The sequence below is a fragment of the Hemibagrus wyckioides genome, linkage group LG18, assembly GCF_019097595.1.
Source record: "Hemibagrus wyckioides isolate EC202008001 linkage group LG18, SWU_Hwy_1.0, whole genome shotgun sequence".
In the NCBI taxonomy this organism is placed as follows: Eukaryota; Metazoa; Chordata; class Actinopteri; order Siluriformes; family Bagridae; genus Hemibagrus; species Hemibagrus wyckioides.
Genome location: NC_080727.1, coordinates 16,481,298 through 16,504,517, shown reverse-complemented (window position 1 = coordinate 16,504,517; position 23,220 = coordinate 16,481,298). Strand labels below are relative to the sequence as shown.

The window sequence follows — 23,220 nt, the reverse complement described above, 5'->3', positions numbered from 1 at the left end:
CCTTTCTCACATTTGGAATGTAAACACACTTTGGATGAATTTAAAAAAAAGAAAACATTAATAAAAAACATCTGTTTGAGAATTGTGATTTAATAGCTGATTTTTTTATTGCCTTCTCAAACGTTCTGGACTGTTTGTTATTTGGCTTAAAACCCAAATGGAACCACAGCAAAAAATCAGGATCATTCTATCATCTGTCCGACACGGGGATGTGTATCTGAGTGCTTTAGCTCCGCTTAGCAAACATTTATTATAAATATCATGGGGTCAGAATATTAAAGTTATATCACAGTATTTTGCATGAGCAACGTAAGATGTAGATTTACAGATCTCCCACCAAACTGGCAGCAAAACAGTAATCCATTTACCAGTGTTTAAAAACAAATCTTTAAAAATAACCTACAAAAATAAATGAAAACCAACAAAAATGAGTTAAAAAATAAATATATAAAATATATAAGTAGATGGAGTAGAAATCTGCTTCCAGTGTTTATATATATATATAAACAAATGGAAATATATATATATATATATATATATATATATATATATATATATATATATATATATACGTATATATATACATATATATATATATATACGTATATATATACATATATATAAAATTTAATAATAATAATTATTATTATTTAATAAAAAGCTAATAAAAAGAAATAATTAATTTTTAAAAAATAATTTAAATTTTTTTTTTTCCTACAAGAACATAAGTGTAGTAAGTGTAAGAATTTTTAGTAATCCATTTACCAGTGTTTAAAAACAAATCTTTAAAAATAACCTACAAAAATAAATGAAAACCAACAAAAATGAGTTAAAAAATAAATATATAAAATATATAAGTAGATGGAGTAGAAATCTGCTTCCAGTGTTTATATATATATATATATATATATATATATATATATATATATATATATATATATATATATATATATATACGTGTATATATACATATATATAAAATTTAATAATAATAATTATTATTATTTAATAAAAAGCTAATAAAAAGAAATAATTAATTTTTAAAAAATAATTAAAAAAAATTTTTTTTCCTACAAGAACATAACAGTGTAGTAAGTGTAAGAATTTTTAGTAACTCCACAAAACAACACAAAACTAATCATCTGCTACTGAATTTATTTATTTATTTATTTATTTATTTATAGGTTTTAACTTCTAATCTTTTTTAATTGATCTTTATGAAACTATCTAAAGATGTGAAGAGCAGCGCCACTTTCTATTGAGAGGATCAGTTACAGCAAAAACTAAATCACAACGTGAATGTGCTGTGTGTGTGTGTGTGTGTCTGTGTGTGTGTGTGTGTGGTTTAGAGCTTTAACCATAAAATGATCATTTAGGATGTACTTTAACCATCTGACCATGTCGATCTGTGTGTTTGAACATGACTTAATTTCAGCTTTGAGAAAAACCCAGAATCAACAGAGCCCCAGGTTTCGTAACCTCTATTTTAAGCTTGGCTTCATCATGTTTTATTTACTCTGACCTGCTGTCGTATTTCACCTTTGTTTGCCCAGATCTGCTCATGCATAATTTATCACGGATTGTGGTTCTGATTGTGATTGTGTGTGTGTGTGTGTGTGCACATATGTGTGTGTGACACTAGCAGAGTTTCTAAGTTTCTACACTATACATAAACACACTCTGTCAATCAGACTCGGTCCGTCAGTCAGAATCAGATTAGAGTTTGTTCAGAAGCTTGTCTTTGAAAATATTTTTTTAGGGTGTTATAGGGTTTGGTAAGATGCTTAAGTTAAAAAAGGGTGAATGGAGAATTTTCACAGTGGACAGTATCCCTAAGCAGCTTTACAAAAAAACATATGTATATAAAAAAGATAAATAAATTTTAAACTGAAATTCATCCCTAATGAGTAATCCAGAGGTGACGGTGGTGAGGAAAAAGTGAGGCAGTGTTTATTAGACATGTGGACATACACACACACACACACACACACACAGCTAACACAACCCCTCACACAACACAGACGCACATCCCGTCCATATTCACCGAGCCGAGCGATTACTCACAGGACTCACACTAATAAAGTGTTCTTTCGACCAAAATGACTCACAGCTCAGAGCTGGACCTCAGACGTCCATTACCAAAACAATTCCATTAATTGTTGAGCGATGTGACGTTTGTGATTGAAATTCCTTCCTCGGGATCAAAGGCGTAACTGACAGGTGTTTAGCTCCGCCCACTCAGATTGTGCAAAACTGTAAAAAGTGCAGACTGATGTTCAGAACTAGGTTCTGTTTGTTAACGTAGATGAATACATTACATGGTTTGTGTTAGTGTTAGTGTGAGTGTGCGTGTGGGGGGGGATGGGGGGGTTGAGGGGGGTAAAATATCTTTTGATTTTCTTGCAGCTTTATCATTTCCATCAGTTTCTCTGATGAGCTCTGGCAAGCAGACGTGTCGTATATATTTTGGGAAATAAACGTCTGAATGATGCGACATGTTTCATCTTCACCGTTTCTAAGAAACACAGGAAAACACAAGGTCATTTCTGTCTAAATGGCCAATAAACCCGATCATAATCATCTAGAAGTCTGGGCTGCAAATGGCAGCAATTATTTTGTCGACTCGTAACTCACTAGGACGTTTACGTAAGAGACGGAATACAGGCCTCCATCCACGTTTAACACAAACAAACCGCTCAGATCTACGGTATAGTCCTGAGTGTAGACTTTAAATGTTGGAATGTCGAAATTCCGGACTGTGTACAATATTAGGTGATGGTACCACATGAGCGTTTAGCAAGGTGTGGAGCATGACGGCGCTTTTAGTTTTATTTCTTCAGAATGAAGTTTAGTTGAAAGAGCAAAAGAGAAAGGTAAAAAAAAAAAAAGGAAAAGTAATTCTCAAAACACTGGAGAGGAAAATGACTGAAGATTTGATTTATTTTCCACACAAAGCAACACCAGAACACCTCCACTGTCCGACTCAGTCAGTGCATGAAATATTGAGCACCTAAAGCAAAAGAAGCTGCATGTTTCTTACATCATAAAAGTCTCCGTCCATTTCATTATTGAAAGTTTGACGCGTTCTGCTTGGTTTACTGCCGTCACTGACATCCAGCTGAGACGTCTTCTGCTTCTTAGCTGCTTTTTAATCCTGGGCATTGGAAGTGGAAGACGTGTGTTATTGTTCTGTTTCTTGTTGGCTGAGTTAGAAACATGTGAAGTGAGAAGTAAACACTGAGGAGCACTGAGTGAGACGAGCGCCAGCGTTGCTCCGAGCGCCTTAATTAATCGCTTCACTTGAAATGATGAAGAGGAAGCAGCCAGGCGTACGCTGAAGTCCAGTAAAGGAGAAGACGTTTGTTTTCTGAGTCCGTTCTAGAGCAGGGGAAAGGGGGCGGAGCTTTCAGGCGGCATCAGTTAATATGATTGAGTTCAATACACCAGAGCAAATCGAACCATTTCCTGTTTCTTTGGAGATTAAAAAAACATATTTGTGAGCAATAATTCTTACTAGCCTGCTCTGATGTTAAACTGTGGAGCTGAGGAGATCTACTCATCCGTCATGTGGATGAGATTAATGATGTTACACACCACACCCAGTGAGTAGCTGGTGTCAGAACAGGAACCGAGGAGTGAAAGGTACATTTTACAGGAGCGAGAGAGGAAGAGAGAGAGCGAGAAGGGATAATAAATGAAAATGAAAAATATCACAGTAAAATAAAGGAAGTTTAGACAACTGATCTGCCCTTCTTTCAGATTTCTTGAATTCTCGCTCTCGTCTCACGTCTTCTCCCTCTGAATTATCAGACATGTGAATTCACTTTGACATCTCTCTCATCCTCATGGCTTCAGAAGGAACATTTATCTGCCTCCTCTTGACTCCTGGTCCTCATGTTCCTGCTCAAATCTATCTGCTGATGTCATCCGTGGCTCCTTCCATGTGATGACTGTTTTGGCCTCTGGTCAGCATGCTCCTGTTAAAATGTCATACCCGAGACTCTCAGGAACCCGCGGCAGACAGATTCATAGCAACCGGTGACAAAAAAAAGGGAAACACATCATCTGTCTGTCAGCAAACTCACGCAGAAGAGAACCTGTTTTTGCTTCATGACATCTGGGCTGTTGGTTTGGCCTCCTGATTACTTCTTTCTTTCTTTTCATTAGCTTCAATTCCTAATTCTGGTTGAAAGCATTAGCATTCACATCCGCCACGAACAATTTCACAGTAGGAGGTTATGAGAACAAGCCAGCTCGTCCACTCTGCACTTTCTGTGGAAGTATCTGAATGAATGAAACGTTGGAGTTGGAAGTTCAGAAAGTAAGAGCGTGAAATCAGGATAAACACAATGAGGCTGCAGTAGATTAGTTTCCTGTTCGGTGTGAAGACTTTTACTGTCCCTGACATCGTCCCCTGTAGTCCTGTTTAGCCACTCATTACAGATCCATATAAAATCTTAAAACATTAGGAGAGAGGGATTACTGTTGTGGAATAAAACGTGAAAATATCTTGAGCTTGGAAAATATCACCGCAGACCTGATTTCAGATTTCAGGCATTTAACCCAAAACCTGTTCAAACAAAACTGCTGACTTCAGGATGATGGAAGCAGATGGAATGATGCTCAAATGCAAACTTATTCCTGTGGTGTTAGGACTCGTTCCTGAAGCTCTCTAGAGACAGGAATTTGGCATCGGAGGAACAGTAACAACAGGAAGGCGAGTGATAGAGGATAGATTCATCCTGTTTATGGAGAGCTTTGTGAGCGAAGAGAAGGAATTCTCTGTTGAATTGTCTTTTGTGGGACACGATGCTGGAGAAGACCCGGAGTGAAGCGGTCATGAGAGCGAGAACCGGTGAGCTGATGAGGACGAGCTGGAGTTTATTTAGGATTTTGGATGATGTGCCACAGAGAAAGCTGTTGGATCAGAGATTTGTTTGGAGAAATGAAAGAAAGGAAGAAAATAAATGAAAGTGTAAAAGAGTCACAAAGACTGATGGGTAACTTGGCACATTGCTGAGCATTTCATCAATCACGCAGCATTTGCTGTTGGCTCTTCTTTGTTTTGTCTTTCACTCTGTTCTTAACACTCTGATATGTTGTGCTGTGTTTAGTACATTTTATTCACACTATACTACCGTTCCCTTTAGCCCTACCTAACAAACTCATCCTAAGACACATCGTCATTAACATTAACTCTTTATTTGTTCGGGATTAGTCCACGCCTTAACGCATCATTAGTCGATAATTCAGACGACTTCTTTGTGATAGAAAAATATCAGCGAGAATCAAGGGGAAGGTGTACAAGACGGTGGTGAGACTGGCCATGGTGTATGGTTTGGAGACAGAGCTGAAGGTAGCAGAGCTGAAGGTGTTGAGGTTCTCTTTGGGAGTGAGACGGTTGGACAGGATTAGGAACGAGTACATCAGAAGGACGGCTCATGTTGGACGTTTGGGGGACAGAGTTAGGGAGGCCAGATTAAGATGGTGTTCAGAGGCGGGAGAGTGAGTATATTGGTAGGAGAATGCTGGACATGGAGCTGTCAGGCAGGAGGCAAAGAGGAGGTATATGGATGGAATAAATGAGGATATGAAGCTAGTGGGTGCAAGTGTTGAGGATGCAGAAGATCTGTGTGGAGAGACGATTCGCTGTCTCAGGGAAAAGATGAAGAAGACGTCGATAATTCAGTCAGTATTTATTCCGGGATTATTTATGTAGGTTAGTATAAAGTGGTAATAAACATTGAGTTATGTCAATAGAGACATTTCTACAGAAGGCTAGATTGAGTGTGTAGCAGCACGTCCCTCTCGTCCTCTCACACACATTCGACACACTCCGTTTCCTATGCCTGTGCTGTTTGTATGATGGTTGTTTAACTTCGGATTCCTTTTTCTACACACGGTATTAAGGGAAAATCTCCCGCTGCGTTGCTCTCTTAAAGCTTTTCCACTAATGTATTTGTGCAACCTTTTTCCCCTGGTCTGCTACAAGAGCTTTTCATCTAGTAATTACATTCCTCTCTGTGTTTTTCCCCCACAGCGAAATGGTTTTCTCCACAGACGAAATTAGTTCTGTTTGCAGCAGAATTAGGAAGCGAATTGCGTATGCCATGGAAAAGTACTCCGTTAAATAAGGAAGGGGAAAAAGATGAAATTGTTTTCTTCAAGGTGGCTTATAAGGGAGAAGCTTGTTTAAGATGTTTCAGATGGATTTTGGTTGTTATGACTGTTGTTACAGAGTAAAATAATGATGATGTATTTATCTGTGTGTGGTGATGTCACAGGTTGGGTGTAATTAGCAGTGTATGTGTGATCGATAACGTGGTTTTGAGGAGCAGAAAGGCAGCACGTTACAACAGAACAAATGATTGATTTTTTTAATGGCTGTCTCCATGGCGTCGGTTGCTATGGAGATCCTCCGGGCACTGCGAGCGAGTTTTGCTTTGTGTTTATGTGTGATTCTGCAAAAAGCTCGGGACTGATGCGCGTATAACCTTCATCTATAAACAAATGTCTTATATCTGTGTGTGTGAACTGCTGAACATTCACCACGTGTGTGTGTGTGTGTGTGTGTGTGTGTGAGATGAATCATACCAGTTGTGTGTAGAACTGTGAGCTACTCAGGTCATTCTAAATGCAGGTTACATTCATCACTTTTGGTTAATAAACACTATTGCAGTTCAGTGTGTGTATACTGTGTGTGTGTTCAGTGTGTGTATACTGTGTGTGTGTTCAGTGTGTGTATACTGTGTGTGTGTTCAGTGTGTGTATACTGTATGTGTGTTCAGTGTGTGTATACTGTGTGTGTTCAGTGTGTGTATACTGTGTGTGTGTTCAGTGTGTGTCCTGTGTGTGTTCAGTGTGTGTGTGTTCAGTGTGTGTGTTCATTGTGTGTGTAGTGTGTATACAGTGTGTGTGTGTACAGTGTGTATATACAGTGTGTGTGTGTACCGTGTGTACAGTGTGTATATACAGTGTGTGTGTGTACCGTGTGTACAGTGTGTATATACAGTGTGTGTGTGTACCGTGTGTACAGTGTGTATATACAGTGTGTATATACAGTGTGTGTGTGTGTGTGTGTGTACAGTGTGTATATACAGTGTGTATGTACAGTGTGTGTATACAGTGTGTGTATACACTGCATGTGTACAGTGTGTGAGTACAGTGTGTGCATACAGTGTGTGTGTACAGTGTGTGTGTACAGTGTGTGAGTACAGTGTGTATGTACAGTGTGTGTGTGTTCATTGTGTGTGTGTACAGTGTGTGTGTGTGTGTACAGTGTGTGTGTACAGTGTGTGAGTACAGTGTGTGTACAGTGTGTGTGTACAGTGTGTGTGTACAGTGTGTGTGTACAGTGTGTGTGAGTACAGTGTGTGAGTACAGTGTGTGTGTACAGTGTGTGTGAGTACAGTGTGTGAGTACAGTGTGTGAGTACAGTGTGTGTGTGTACAGTGTGTGTGAGTACAGTGTGTGTGTACAGTGTGTGTGAGTACAGTGTGTGTGAGTACAGTGTGTGTGTGTACAGTGTGTGTGAGTACAGTGTGTGTATACAGTGTGTGTATACAGTGTGTGTGTACAGTGTGTGTGAGTACAGTGTGTGTGAGTACAGTGTGTGTGTACAGTGTGTGTGAGTACAGTGTGTGTGAGTACAGTGTGTGTGTATACAGTGTGTGTATACAGTGTGTGTGTACAGTGTGTGTGAGTACAGTGTGTGTGTACAGTGTGTGTGAGTACAGTGTGTATGTGTACAGTGTGTGTGAGTACAGTGTGTGTGAGTACAGTGTGTGTATACAGTGTGTGTGTACAGTGTGTGTGAGTACAGTGTGTGTGTACAGTGTGTGTGTATACAGTGTGTGTGAGTACAGTGTGTGTGAGTACAGTGTGTGTGTGTACAGTGTGTGTGAGTACAGTGTGTGTATACAGTGTGTGTATACAGTGTGTGTATACAGTGTGTGTACAGTGTGTGTGAGTACAGTGTGTGTGTATACAGTGTGTGTATACAGTGTGTGTGTACAGTGTGTGTGTACAGTGTGTGAGTACAGTGTGTATGTACAGTGTGTGTGTGTTCATTGTGTGTGTGTACAGTGTGTGTGTGTGTGTGTGTACAGTGTGTGTGTACAGTGTGTGAGTACAGTGTGTGTACAGTGTGTGTGTACAGTGTGTGTGTGTGTGTACAGTGTGTGTACAGTGTGTGTGAGTACAGTGTGTGAGTACAGTGTGTGTGTGTACAGTGTGTGTGAGTACAGTGTGTGTGTACAGTGTGTGTGAGTACAGTGTGTGTGTGTACAGTGTGTGTGAGTACAGTGTGTGTGTACAGTGTGTGTGAGTACAGTGTGTGTGAGTACAGTGTGTGTGTGTACAGTGTGTGTGAGTACAGTGTGTGTGTGTACAGTGTGTGTGAGTACAGTGTGTGTATACAGTGTGTGTATACAGTGTGTGTATACAGTGTGTGTACAGTGTGTGTGAGTACAGTGTGTGTGTATACAGTGTGTGTATACAGTGTGTGTATACAGTGTGTGTGTACAGTGTGTGTGAGTACAGTGTGTGTGTACAGTGTGTGTGTACAGTGTGTGTGAGTACAGTGTGTGTGAGTACAGTGTGTGTGTATACAGTGTGTGTATACAGTGTGTGTGAGTACAGTGTGTGTGTACAGTGTGTGTGTACAGTGTGTGTGAGTACAGTGTGTATGTGTACAGTGTGTGTGAGTACAGTGTGTGTGAGTACAGTGTGTGTGAGTACAGTGTGTGTATACAGTGTGTGTGTACAGTGTGTGTGAGTACAGTGTGTGTGTACAGTGTGTGTGTACAGTGTGTGTGAGTACAGTGTGTGTGTACAGTGTGTGTGTATACAGTGTGTGTGAGTACAGTGTGTGTGAGTACAGTGTGTGTGTACAGTGTGTGTGAGTACAGTGTGTGTGTACAGTGTGTATGTGTACAGTGTGTGTGTATACAGTGTGTATATACAGTGTGTGTGTATACAGTGTGTGTATACAGTGTGTGTGTATTCAGTCATTTACAGAGATTTTATATGACTTTTTTTTAAAGTGATCAGGTTAAAAATTCTTCCTCAGAAATGTCAAATTAAGCTAAATATCAGCTCTGGGTGTAAACATCATAAAAAATATTTATGATAAAATATTTCTGCTAAGACCTCGCTATCGTTTGTGCCATCTGTGGCAGTGTATGTATGCTAATTATACTAATAAATAAATAATAAATAAATACATAAATAAAACACACTTCAGTTCTGTATTTCTATTTCAGCTGCAATTCACAAATTTGACAGGTGTTGATATTTCATCTGAGATATTTCATATATTTTATGTATGTAAATCTAATATTAGTTATAAATAAAAGCTGGACATGAAGATGGTGAAATCTGAAGGTGTGAAACAGGAGAGAAGGTCACTCTGTGTCAGAGAGCGTAGAGTTGTACACTGAGATGTAAACTGCGTCTTCTATTCAGTTTTATTTGTGTAGTGTTTTTAACAAAGGACATTGTCTGAAAGCAGCTTTACAGAACATAGGAAATATAATGCAAAAGCTCAATATTTATATTAGACAAAAAAGCTCAAGCTTAACATAAGACTTATATTTCAAATTATTTGTATTAACCCCTAATCCCTAATCAGCAAGCCTAGGGTGATTGTAGCAAGGTGGATCATCTTAGATGGTTTGAGGAAGAAACCTTGAGAGGAACCAGACTCAGAAGGGAACCCATCCTCATTTGGGTGACCCCAGAGAGTGTGAATTACCATAAACACCAGGGAGTGGGATTATAAATGATTATAAACACCGGAGGGTGGGGTTATAAATCATTATAAACACCGGAGAGTGTGAATATAAATTATTATAAACACAGAGAGTGGGATTATAAATCATTATAAACACAGAGTGGGATTCTAAATCATTATAAACACAGAGAGTGGGATTCTAAATCATTATAAACACAGAGAGTGGGATTATAAATCATTATAAACACCGGAGAGTGTGAATATAAATTATTATAAACACAGAGAGTGGGATTATAAATCATTATAAACACAGAGTGGGATTCTAAATCATTATAAACACAGAGAGTGGGATTCTAAATCATTATAAACACAGAGAGTGGGATTATAAATCATTATAAACACCAGAGAGTGGGATTATAAATCATTATAAACACAGAGAGTGGGATTATAAATCATTATAAACACCAGAGAGTGGGATTATAAATCATTATAAACACAGAGAGTGGGATTCTAAATCATTATAAACACAGAGAGTGGGATTATAAATCATTATAAACACAGAGTGGGATTATAAATCATTATAAACACAGAGAGTGGGATTATAAATCATTATAACACAGAGAGTGGGATTATAAATCATTATAAACACAGAGAGTGGGATTCTAAATCATTATAAACACAGAGAGTGGGATTCTAAATCATTATAAACACAGAGAGTGGGATTCTAAATCATTATAAACACCAGAGAGTGGGATTATAAATCATTATAAACACAGAGAGTGGGATTATAAATCATTATAAACACAGAGAGTGGGATTATAAATCATTATAAACACAGAGAGTGGGATTATAAATCATTATAAACGCAGAGAGTGGGATTATAAATCATTATAAACACAGAGAGTGGGATTATAAATCATTATAAACACAGAGTGGGATTATAAATCATTATAAACACAGAGTGGGATTCTAAATCATTATAAACACAGAGTGGGATTATAAATCATTATAAACACAGAGAGTGGGATTATAAATCATTATAAACACAGAGAGTGGGATTATAAATCATTATAAACACCAGAAAGTGGGATTATAAATCATTATAAACACCAGAAAGTGGGATTATAAATCATTATAAACAGAGAGTGGGATTATAAATCATTATAAACAGAGAGTGGGATTATAAATCATTATAAACACAGAGAGTGGGATTCTAAATCATTATAAACACAGAGAGTGGGATTCTAAATCATTATAAACACCAGAGAGTGGGATTCTAAATCATTATAAACACAGAGAGTGGGATTATAAATCATTATAAACACAGAGAGTGGGATTATAAATCATTATAAACACAGAGAGTGGGATTCTAAATCATTATAAACACAGAGAGTGGGATTCTAAATCATTATAAACACAGAGAGTGGGATTCTAAATCATTATAAACACAGAGAGTGGGATTATAAATCATTATAAACACAGAGTGGGATTATAAATCATTATAAACACCAGAAAGTGGGATTATAAATCATTATAAACACAGAGAGTGGGATTATAAATCATTATAAACACAGAGTGGGATTATAAATCATTATAAACACCAGAAAGTGGGATTATAAATCATTATAAACACAGAGAGTGGGATTATAAATCATTATAAACACAGAGTGGGATTATAAATCATTATAAACACAGAGAGTGGGATTATAAATCATTATAAACACAGAGAGTGGGATTCTAAATCATTTTAAACACAGAGAGTGGAATTATAAATCATTATAAACACCAGAGAGTGGGATTATAAATCATTCATCTGTCATACCTACAGTACAACCTTCTGAAAATACACAATAGTGTGTTTGTGTTTAATAAATTAATAAACCGAACATGAAATTATTCCCATTCCAGAAGAGACACAACCCGGAAACAGAAGGAAGAAGAGATCAGTATTCCCTTAAGCTAATTTACTCTCCTGCCACAGACAGTGTGTCTTCATCAGTAGTAATGTGTTAACTGAAGGGTAATCGCATGAAAGAAAGAGGAAAATGGCACAATGTTCACAGGTCCTCGTGCCATTTATCTATTTTAGCACTGAGAACATGTCGGGTTCTAATCTAATCTGTTTTTCTCCGAAATCTTTTATTTCTGCCCCGTAGCAGTGTGAAGGAAAACATTTTCTCTGAGTCTTGTTACTGTGCGTCAGTGAGCTCCGTCCTGCAGTGTGATCAGCTCTTCAGTCCTGTGCTGCTCTTCTTTATGTAAATCTGCAGAGTCTAGAATCATATCTTGTCTCATGTGTGAGACGGTCACAGACTCAGCTTGTGTCTTCTTGCTGTGTAAATGAGTCTCTCAGACTCTTTAAGCTCAGGAAGCTTGTGGGGTTTTTGCTGAGATGTGTTGATCTGCTGTGAGTTATGTAAGAAATAACACACTGTTAGATCAAAATAATCCATGGATACGGGCCGATGCAAATCCGAGGGCCGTTTTCACCCCGAAGTGGATTATTTTTGTATAATCGCACAAACTGTGCGAGTGTTTTATTCCTTTCATACCACAGCCTTATTTTAACTATTACTTATTATCTCTTATACCTTTAAATTTCTAGTATTTAGTATTTTCTTGTTATATTTTATTTAATTATATTTTATTTGTTATATTTGTGTTATATTTTGTACCCTTAAACTCTAGTATTTAGTATTTTTTGTTATATTTTATTTGATATATTTTTGTTATATTTTGTACCCTTAAACTCTAGTATTTAATTTTTTTTGTTATATTTTATTTTATTATATATTTTTTGTTATATTTTGTACCCTTAAACTCTAGTATTTAGTATTTTTTTATATTTTATTTTATAATATTTTATTTGTTATATTTTGTACCCTTAAACTCTAGTATTTAGTATTTTTTTGTTATATTTTATTTTATTTGTTATATTTTATACCCTTAAACTCTAGTATTTAGTATTTTTTGTTATATTTTATTTTATTTGTTATATTTTATACCCTTAAACTCTAGTATTTAGTATTTTTTATACTTTATTTTATTATATTTTTGTTATATTTTGTACCCTTAAACACTAGTATTAATTTATCTATCTATCTATCTATCTATCTATCTATCTATCTAACCTTAATCTCACTAATCTCCACGTATTCTTTTGGATTTTATCAGCTCCTGAGCTGTCGAGGGATTTGAACTCATAACCTTCTGATCATGAGTCCTCCCATGTTTTAATCTGATTCGTGCATCAAGTGCCTGGATATAGAAAAGTTTGGTCCATGATCCCAGCTTTCAGAGAAGAGAGTGAAAGAGTGAGATCCGTAAAGATGGTTAGAAAGGATGTTCTTTGTGGTTAGTTAATTAATTAATCGCTTAAATGACAAAAAATCTGTCTGACACATAATACTCGATATGATGTAACCACAGATTCCTGCTTTTAAAAACATAAGGATGTGGTAGTTTAGTGGTTAAGGTGTTGGATTACTGATCAGGAGGTTGTGAATTTGAATCCACCAAGCTGCCACTGCTGGGCCCTTAAGCAAGGCCCTTAACCCTCAGTTGTATAGAATGAGATAACGTGTGTATTGGGTGTCTGCCAAATGTGTGTAAAATAAAATAATCAGCATATTGTGATCCAGTATCGTGTATAGCTGTGTCAGAGTGGTCGTTTCAGCTGTAACTAAACATTAGGGCAAAAAACGAACACTAATGGACTTTTTTTTATAGTCCATTCACGTCTGGACAGAACGAAGATCTTTATAAGATGAAGACTCGGAGATTCTGCCCGGAGCTGTTCATCTCCTCCGACATGGCAATTAGTTGTTTCTATGGAAACGTTCTCAACACTTCACCTTCTTTAAGATAGAAAATGTATAATAACATATATATGCTATGTATAATGTAGTGAAGAGCAGAAAAACTAGAGCTCTTTAATAGACACATTTAGAGAAAGTTTGTTGACGTGACAAGTTTAAGGCAAGTCTGAAAGTTGTGTTCAGTTTTTACTTAATAAGCTTTTTAAGATGATGTGATGTCATCATTGTACACGATGTTCATGCAGGGTTTTGTGGTCCGTTTTAGTGAGATTACTGGACGTTCTTTGTTGGTTGAAGAGACGAACCGCAGCACAGCTCGCAGAGGAGGTGGAGATGGTGGAAGAAATGGTTTTTTTCTTCTAATTAATGTTAAGCTGCTGGAGGTAACCAACGTCTTGAATCATATGTGAAATTAAATTACAGCCTGGTTGCATTCAGAACATCCCTGAGTGTGGTCACTACAACTCTCCACAGAGCCAGAGAACATGGAGGTCCTTATTGTCTGGATTGTCTGATTCCACGACTTTTTTTGTCCGTTCAGAAAGACCCGAGTATCCTAGCAACCTACTGTCCTGCTCGACCTAAAAATTTTATTTAGGAATCAGACTGTTGTTCGTTTCCCAGAATCTTTATACTGCAGAGAAACTCAAGCTACTCGAGTCTCCATGCTCCCAGCTATCGTGTATGACAAAGTTCAGGATGTCTGATGATTATACCATGATTAAAAAGAGTTAACTAGTTAAAGACTTGCTGATAAACAGCTTCTCGGTGAGAATGTTAACATGTTTGCTAACGGAGTAACATAATCCTGTTAATTCTTAACTAAACCTAGTTTGCTACTGAGCTGAGATTAAATGTACAAATGGAGCTCCTTCACCGTCTCCTGTTGGCTTGGAAGCGTCTCCGGTCTGATGGTATGAGGTAAAAGCGGTTGTGTTTAATGATTCTGACACTAACATCATGACATGACATTTTCCACAGTCCTCCGAGATTTTTTCTGATTACTGCGGCTTCATTTTGCTGAGCCTTTTAGATATTAAGATTCTTTCTTATTAGGATTCTGCTATTCTCCTCCCCATGAGACCCATACCGTATGTAATGACTTTCTACGATGCTGTGCTCATGTTCACACGCCTCAACTCAATTCAATTCAATTCAGTTCAACAGACGTTGTCTCAAAGCAGCTTTACAGAAGTGTAAAAAAAACTGATAGAGTTGAAATTAAAGTTACTATTTTATCCCTATGTACATGAATATTAAAGGACTTTGCATAGTGACGGGTTGAGTCTGTGGAAAATCTGCGTTACTTCACAGTATACTTGATTTCATGTAATCTCTGTCAAATCCTGGAGGGACTGATTTAGAGCAACAGGTTCTGACCTGCTCTTGCTCTTTCTCCTGCTACGTGATTTGATGATTTGTTAGGAAAATGAAAAGTTTCAGTTTGTGTCAGACACATGCTGATTTGACCTGGAAGAATCCTTGAAGGTGTGAACAAGGTGATCCGGATTTGTACATTTTGACGTTTTTGGTGGTATGTGATATCAGTGTATTAGATTAAGATAGAGATGGAGAGCAGAGCCAGCTCTGCTAGCGTGACAGCTTTCCCTCAGGACTGTAATCTTCCTGAGGTTCTGCCAAGGCACTGTGTGTGGGAGAGGTGCCGTGTCTGGGTCGGTGAATCCGATAATCCTGTGACGCGCTTGACCTTATGAATGTGATTGGCTGATTCAGGGAGTGGGCACAGCACAGTCTGACTGGATCGTTCTAAACTCAGATGGAGGAAGGAGGACAGATTCGAGGAGAAAAAGAGCTCAGAGCACAGGGAAATACTCCTTTATCTTAATATTTCTCAAGAAGAAGTTTTTCTCTTCAGAGTTTCACATCATGTTTTTAGAAGCGTGAGATTACACGACTGTGTGAGTTGTGTGGTCAGGCAGCACTGATGTATAGACTGCTGAGGTCATTGAACTGCTTCCTCGTGGTGTGTGTGTGTGTGTGTGTGTCCAATAATAACCAGAATCTCTAGGGACATAACCATTCAAGTCTTTTAATTCACAGAGCCATTTTACTAAACTAAAACAATTCTTGTGTGTGTGTGTGTTTACATGTATGTTTTTTCCTCCCCTTTTTAAACTCTGATCTTAAATGAATACACACTCAAAAATTTTGAATAGAAATAACTCAGAGTGACAGCTCAGGTCACGTAACCTTTAGACGTATTTCTTCCTGTGCTGCCTCTCCAGAACCGGCTGAATAACAGGAAATGGGTTTAGGAGACAGAGACAGTAGCTCTGTCTCTGAGTTTGTCATGTTATTGAACTGTTCATTAATTCATCTGATATGCATGATGATATTATAATGCTCAAGGACACACCAGTGAGGTAAATAAATAAAAGAAATGCTCAGGTTTGTTTCCTGTGCTTGCTTTTTGCTCTGCAGAAACTCATGCACACAGTTGTGTATTGACAGGAAGTGGAAAAGGGAAACGATGGCATTGGGGATTTGATCTGCAGCTGTTCTTGTGCACATTCGACTCCAAATCCATCCATGAGTCATTTTTGGAGGCTGTGAACAAATCTCTGTCCAGATGAACCAGAGTAACTCAACACTGCTGTTACTTCACACAGTTAATAAGAGTATACAGTATATGGGACATGGACAGTGTGAGTGACGCCGCGAGCCGCAGCCTTGGCTGATGTTAAAGAGGAAACCTTGTGCTCGAATTTACATCAGATTTCTGGCCTTGTTTTTATGTTGCTAGTCTGTATTTTTCATGAAAATGACCACAAACACTTTAATCAGCGTTTTTAGCTCAAAAAACCCTACGAATTATAAAGGTACTCTTAGGCTTGTGTGATTCAAGTGCTTCTCCATGATATTGTGTGTGTGTGTGTGTGTGTGCGTGTGTGTGTGTTATTCACTCCAGAGTTTAATAATGATGTACAATGAGTAGAAGGTTTTGATTATTCAGTCATATGAATCCGAGGCTCTTCACCTCGTGCTCTCGTTTTCTGTCCTGGTGAATGGAGACATTAATGTGGAATAAGTTCTTTAATGTGGAATAAATTCTATGACTGTTCTACTGGCATTAGACAAATTCTGTATATATTTAACATCAGTTAGAAGCTGAAGAAAAAGAACTGGGGACACAAAGCCTTTATGATCGCCACACACACATTACAGCACAGTGGAATTCTTTTCTTCACGTCCAGATGAGGAAGTTGTGGTCAGAGCGTGGGGGCAGCTGTGATAAAGTACCCCTGGAGCGGGTGGCGGGGGGGCCTTGCTCAGTTGCCCAACAGTGGAGTTTGCTGGTGCTGGGGCTTAAACCCCAGTTAACAACCCAGAGCCTTAACCACATGAGCTACCACTGATTTTAGTTACTGTGTTTATTAGGGATTCTGTCCATTACAGTTAAAAATCAAAGACTTGTCCTGTTTGTTTTCAGCCAAATGCGAAAACTCTAACAAACTGTAAATCCAGTGAAAATATTAACCAGATATTAAACTAGTAAATGGCTGAGTCTCATTTCTTCTCGTTTCTTGTGTTGAGGAACAGATCGGTGCGGTGAGCCAGTTCCAGGTTTTTCCCCTCAGTTTCTCTGACCGTTCTTCTGTCCTACTTTCTTTTCTTAGAATCTGACTTTAACCTACAGAATGTTGCCTTTCCTCCTACTTCTTCACCTCTTTGTTGCAAGGGATAGCTAGTTAGTAAGCTTTATTTAACCAGGAGAGAAACTCATTGAGGTTAAATCTCTTTTATAAGAATGAACTAGCCACAAAAGCAGCAAACTACACAAAAACACATAGATATTAATTATACAATTAAATATCACAGAAACAGCTTCCGGTATGTTGTTGTTTGTGTAGTTTTTGAAGTGCCATAAATTCAACCAGTGAAGGCATAATAAAAATAAAAGATTTTTTTTCTCTATTGTGACACTGTGAAGTTTGTTTTGTTTTGAGCCTCACGTTGTGTTGTCGCTTTTTGCAGTGCGGTGCTGAGGCCGGATGCCGCCGCTTCGAGCTCGTCTGGTTCGGCTCGACCCAAAGGCCCAAACAGTAAGATCTGCCTGGTGTGTTCGGACGAGGCGTCAGGGTGCCACTACGGCGTTCTGACCTGCGGGAGCTGCAAAGTTTTCTTCAAAAGAGCTGTAGAAGGTGAGCAGAGATATAACGGGCCACACACAGTATATTTGGAATATTTGTTATGTTTATGGTTTTTTTCCCATTATATGTAATATTGTCTTTCAGACGGTTTAGACATGACAAAGTTATCTGAGATAAATTCATTCACACACACACACACACACACAAAACCTGGTGTGGTGGTAGCTCAAGTGGTTAAGTCTCTGGGAAGATCGGGGTTCAAGCCCCAGTACCGCCGAGCTGCCAACGTTGGGCCCTTGAGCAAGGCACACAACCCAGTCTGCTCCAGGGGCGACTTAACACGGCTGACCTTGTGCTCTGACCCAACCCCCAAGGATGGGATATGCAAAGAAAAAATTTCACTGTGTAGTAATGTATATGTGACGAATAAAGACAACTTAACCTGGTTATCCAAAGACTCAGGTGATGCTACTGTAATCTGACTGAACAGTTCAATCATAAATATTATTTAAGAATTGTTAGCTGAAATTATTATTATTATTATTATTATGGATTAATGCTGAAAGACTGAACATTTAAACCACACATCTCATGTTAGAAACTCTGAGTGTTTATACTTGAGAGAAATTGAGGCTTTAAATTGTGTCTAAATATCTTTAGTTTCTTGAAGTCGGTTGTAGGTGGAGTTTGTTGGTTAGTTCTCCGATTTATATGCAGAGACGGAGCACCGCAGATCAGTTCGAACTGCTAATTTCCTGTAACCACGACCGTCTTCTTCTGGCTTGGAAAAGTTCGACAGCATGCAAGAAAAACCGACATGTTTATAAAAGTCTTCTGAAGTGAAAATCGACACGAGGATACATTTCTCACTTGATCTTTAGAATGACTTTCATCATTCTAACATTTCATCATGATCAGGGCTGTGTTAATATTTATACTGAATATTTCTATAGACTGAATCCTAACACTGTAATAAAGCAGTCACAGGTTCTAGTAATCCATGTCCATGTTTATTTCCCTGCCTTCCATCCATCTTCATCTTCAGTCCTGTTAGTTCATAAGTCAAATGACCGAAGTGGTTTTTCTTCAGTAGCTTCCTGACTGTTTGGAGTAAATCTGAAGGATATTTCAGGTGTAAAGGAACATCTGAGTCGTCCTCGCCCACGCCTCGTGTCGGGTTCTGCATGTTAAATAGTTTTTGAGAGGTTGATGATCTTCACCACTCAGCACATGGAGCAGATTTTTGTCTCTGAGCAAAACATTCAACATTTGTTCTTTTTTTTGAGAAAACCTGAACCCTGAGGTTGTTTTGCTGGTCAGATGGATGCAGTTAGAAGCGTTTATTAAGCCTTTCCTAAAAAGTGCTGAATTAACCTTTTGTCTTTGAACGAGAAGACGATGTTAAAAATATAAACACGATCTGCTTCAAACGTTTATGTTATTTTTCTGCTCAGTTTTTTATCTCTGCATCTGTGAGATTGCTCAGTCTTCTGTAAGAGAAGCTTTGCTGCGGGTCACATTTCCCTGGTGAAGAAGGTGTGTGTTTGGGTGTGTGTTGATGAAGCTCAGGTCAGACAGGTAGTGGAGTGACATGTACCGCTGATCTATTAAAAACATCCCACTGAGGCGGAACGGAGCGGCGGCTCTTATCAGGAGCAGGAGAAGTTTCTTTAATGAGAAGCACATGGGTGTGAACAGCGTGCATGACTTTAAAGCTCCTTCATTCATTCCGATTTTCATTTCATGAACATCGTGCTTGTGTAGATTACATTATATCAAAGATCTGAAGCTGCTTGTGAATGAAACGCTTTAACACCAAAAAATTTCCATGACAAAAATAACAGATATAAATTGAATAAATCAACACAACTGGTGTGATTTTCCCCATGAGCTCGTCTTCACTCTCACTGTAACTGCAGCCCATGTGTCAGGAGAATGTGCACTACATTCAGGTGTATATTGTATATCTGTTATTTTTGTTTTTCTCCCTATGGTTGCTCTGGCAATGGTGAAGGATGGAGAGCACGGCAAAACACACACGGTAAATAAACTTACCTTTAATAACGCTTTAACCCTCCTGAAACCCCGCCGAGCTTCAGATAACATCTTAACATGCGCTGTGCTGGTTCAGGATGCATGTCTGCTGAAATTTCCTCACCATCACTCACCTTTTATTGATCTTGATGATTTCATATCAGTGACTAAATGAACCAAAATTTGATTTAGAGTTGGAGCGGGTTGTAAACATGCGCAGGTTTATTATTATTAACTGCTCTCTTGCTCAGGCGGGTATGAAAGGAGCCGCTGCATTAGCGAGGGATTTCGTTTCTTCTTTGTAACTCGCTTTGCATTGTGTTTAGATGTTTTTGTGTCTCCTGGCCATCTCTGCTCTGGGTTCTAGGTTTAATCTTAACCATTTTTCGCTTTACTGTAGAAAGATGCTGTAGTGTAGTTCCTCCTCTTGAGAACAGTTTGCAGTCTGATTTGTGTCGCTGTTACACTGTGTTTATGTCACATACAGTAACATCACCTGGTATTGAAGGTTTCTTGGAGGGGTTTTTTTTTGCCTCCCTTTGAATCCCTGCAGTCAAACAGGTGTATAGACTGACATGCCAATAAAGTGACCAGCATACAGACAGAAAGGCAGGCAGACAGACAGACATACAGACAGGCAGGCAGGCAGACAGGCAGGCAGACATACAGACAGGCAGACATACAGATATACAGACAGGCAGGCAGGCAGACATACAGACAGGCAGGCAGGTAGACATACAGACAGGCAGGCAGACATACAAACAGACAGGCAGGCAGACATACAGACAGACAGGCAGACATACAGACAGGCAGGCAGGCAGGCAGGCAGACATACAGACAGACAGGCAGACATACAGACAGGCAGGCACACGTACAGACAGACAGGCAGATAGACATACAGACAGGCAGACAGACAGACAGGCAGGCAGGCAGACATACAGACAGACAGACATGCAGGCAGACAGACATTCATACAGGCAGGTAGACATACAGACAGACAGAAATACAAACAGGCAGACCGACAGATATTCATACAGACAGGCAGGCATACGGACAGACAGGCAGGTAAACATACAGACAGGCAGGCAGACAGACAGACAGGCAGACATTCATACAGGCAGATATACAGACAGACAGGTAGATATACAGGCAGACAGACAGTCTGATTGTCGTCTAATATAAGAATGTTGTAGAAGACATAACCTTAATCTTAAATCAGACTGATGAATACCTACACAGATCCTGAGATGGTTTTATGATAACTGTTTAAGCAGTGATTTTATTAACACATTCTGGCTTGTGTGTGATGGGAGCTGATCTGTGGGTAATCTGGAGTGACTCAGCTTTCTCTTTCTCTGCACCTCTGATACACAGTAATGTGAAATGCTGCAGGTGCAGTGACTACTGACTTCACTACAATCCTCTCACATCATCAGAATAATGATAATAACAATAATAATAATAAATAATCGCACTCCCCTTTTCTCTCTCAGGTCAACACAACTATCTGTGCGCCGGCAGAAACGACTGTATCATCGACAAGATCCGCAGGAAGAACTGCCCGGCTTGCCGCTTCCGCAAATGCCTCCAAGCGGGCATGAACCTAGAAGGTAAGAAATACAGAATGGTCTTTAGTTAGCTTAGACCAGCAGAACTTCCCTGAGCGCCTGATATAGCTGTTTTACCGAGGAGTTTGGAAATACGACAGCTTTCTGTAAAACTGCACAGCTTCTTCAAAGACACTTTAAGGAGTTAGATTAGATTTGCCTGACTGTATTCAGGGGAATTCAGAGGGCATTAAAATGTGTTTGAATTCTGGAGGGAGGTGTAAAAGCTGTCAATAAAGGAGCATTAGCAAAATGTGTCCAAATTTGTCAAGATTAAGTCTCAAACAGTTTAGTATCTGGAGTTGAATAAGATTTAATGTCTTTTTTGAAGATGATTTTTTTTCCTCCTTGACCCCACCCCCTGTACACGGAGCTCCACCCCCAGAACCTACAGCAGGACGACAACTGCTTGAAAGCTGAGTTATACCTCTACAAACTCACAAACTTAGTCTCATACTGATTTCTGAGGACGATCACAACACCTCGAAAACTGTTTTGTTTTTCTTTTATGAAATAATAAACGTATCTAAATGATTCGTTATTCGAAGCCGCCATTCCAACATTTTAGAGCGTCATGTGGATTGTGGGGCAGAACGGTGGCTTATTGGTTAGCACTGTTGCCTCACAGCAAGAAGGTCCTGGGTTTGAATCAAGGGTTCGTACAGGCAGGAGCCTTTCTGTGTGGAGTTTGTATGTTTTCCCTGAGTTTCCTCCCACAGTCCAAAAACATGTACATCAGGTTGATTGTTAATTCTAAATTGCCCATAGGTGTGTGTGTGTGTGTGGTTGTCTGTCTATATGTGGCCCTGTGATGGACTGGTGACCTGTCCAGGGTGTACCCCTGCCTTTCACCCAATGTGTGCTGGGATAGGCTCCAGCAGATCCCCATGACCCTAATTAGGAATAAAGTGGGTATAGAAAATGAATGAATGGATATGGATTGTGTTTACACACCTGTCCAGGAGCAGCTTCGGTCAGTGATGAGTGATGTTTTTTGCTCACAGGAGAATTAACTGGCTTAACACTTAATGAGTTCAGACTGAGATGTGAGTGTTAGAGAGTAAAATGGCCGACAGGAGGCACATGTTTCCAAATGTTTTCTCAGACACTTGTGTATAAGGTCATGGTTTTTCATGTGCAACATCTTTCTCGTGTTATTTGTGCAGTACGAAATATCACCTACTGCACCTTTAAAGACTCATAGCAGCTATAGAAATGTTCACAATGGAAATTTTAAAAGTGGAGGCAACTGATGGTGATGATTTGTTTGAGTATTATACCACCGTGTAACATTACAGGAACACACCATGGCTTTGGGATATAAATATTTCCCCAGATGGTGAACTAACCCTAGTGTGGTAACTGGTAACTTTTCCTCTTCTCTGTTTCAGCACGCAAAAATAAGAAGCTGATCCGTCTGAAAGTGCAGCAGGCTTCAGCCGAGCCTTCGTCCTTTGTGGCCAGCGAGCATCAGCCCTCACTGGTGCTCAAGTCCATGCCTCGGCTCGTTCCCTCCATGCTGTCACTGCTGAAGGCCATCGAGCCTGAAATCGTGTACTCTGGCTACGACAGCACCATCCCCGACACCTCCACACGCCTCATGACCACCCTGAACCGACTCGGGGGGCGACAGGTCATCTCCGCCGTCAAGTGGGCCAAAGCTCTGCCAGGTGAGAGGAAGTGAAACTAAAGCGCAGCACCATCACCTGCTGACTGGGAAAAAAGATTCAACATGATTAAATTCAGCAAATCAGGAAATAAATCTGTTAGACATGACGGTTTAGAAGACGAGAATCAACCGTTTTTACCCCTCACTTTTTCCTTGAGAGTGTAAGAACAAAAATAACTCATCCAAAAAATAACAGCACAACACGATACTTGAAGACATTACAGTGTAACACAGTATGTTTCACCAT

General features: G+C 39.1%; 1 protein-coding gene across 3 annotated transcripts in view; it reads left to right on the top strand.

The window, feature by feature from the left end:
- Window positions 1-23,220, top strand: part of LOC131369248 (glucocorticoid receptor-like) — a 48,630-nt gene that overhangs the window by 11,498 nt on the left and 13,912 nt on the right. For 2 of the 3 annotated variants that reach the window (XM_058415774.1, XM_058415773.1), the window contains exons 3-6: window positions 17,548-17,714; window positions 19,678-19,704; window positions 21,191-21,307; window positions 22,696-22,974. In XM_058415774.1, the coding sequence (XP_058271757.1) occupies window positions 17,548-17,714; window positions 19,678-19,704; window positions 21,191-21,307; window positions 22,696-22,974 (590 nt within the window). The remainder of the gene's footprint in view (window positions 1-17,547; window positions 17,715-19,677; window positions 19,705-21,190; window positions 21,308-22,695; window positions 22,975-23,220) is intronic. The other variant, XM_058415775.1, reaches the window with a different exon arrangement.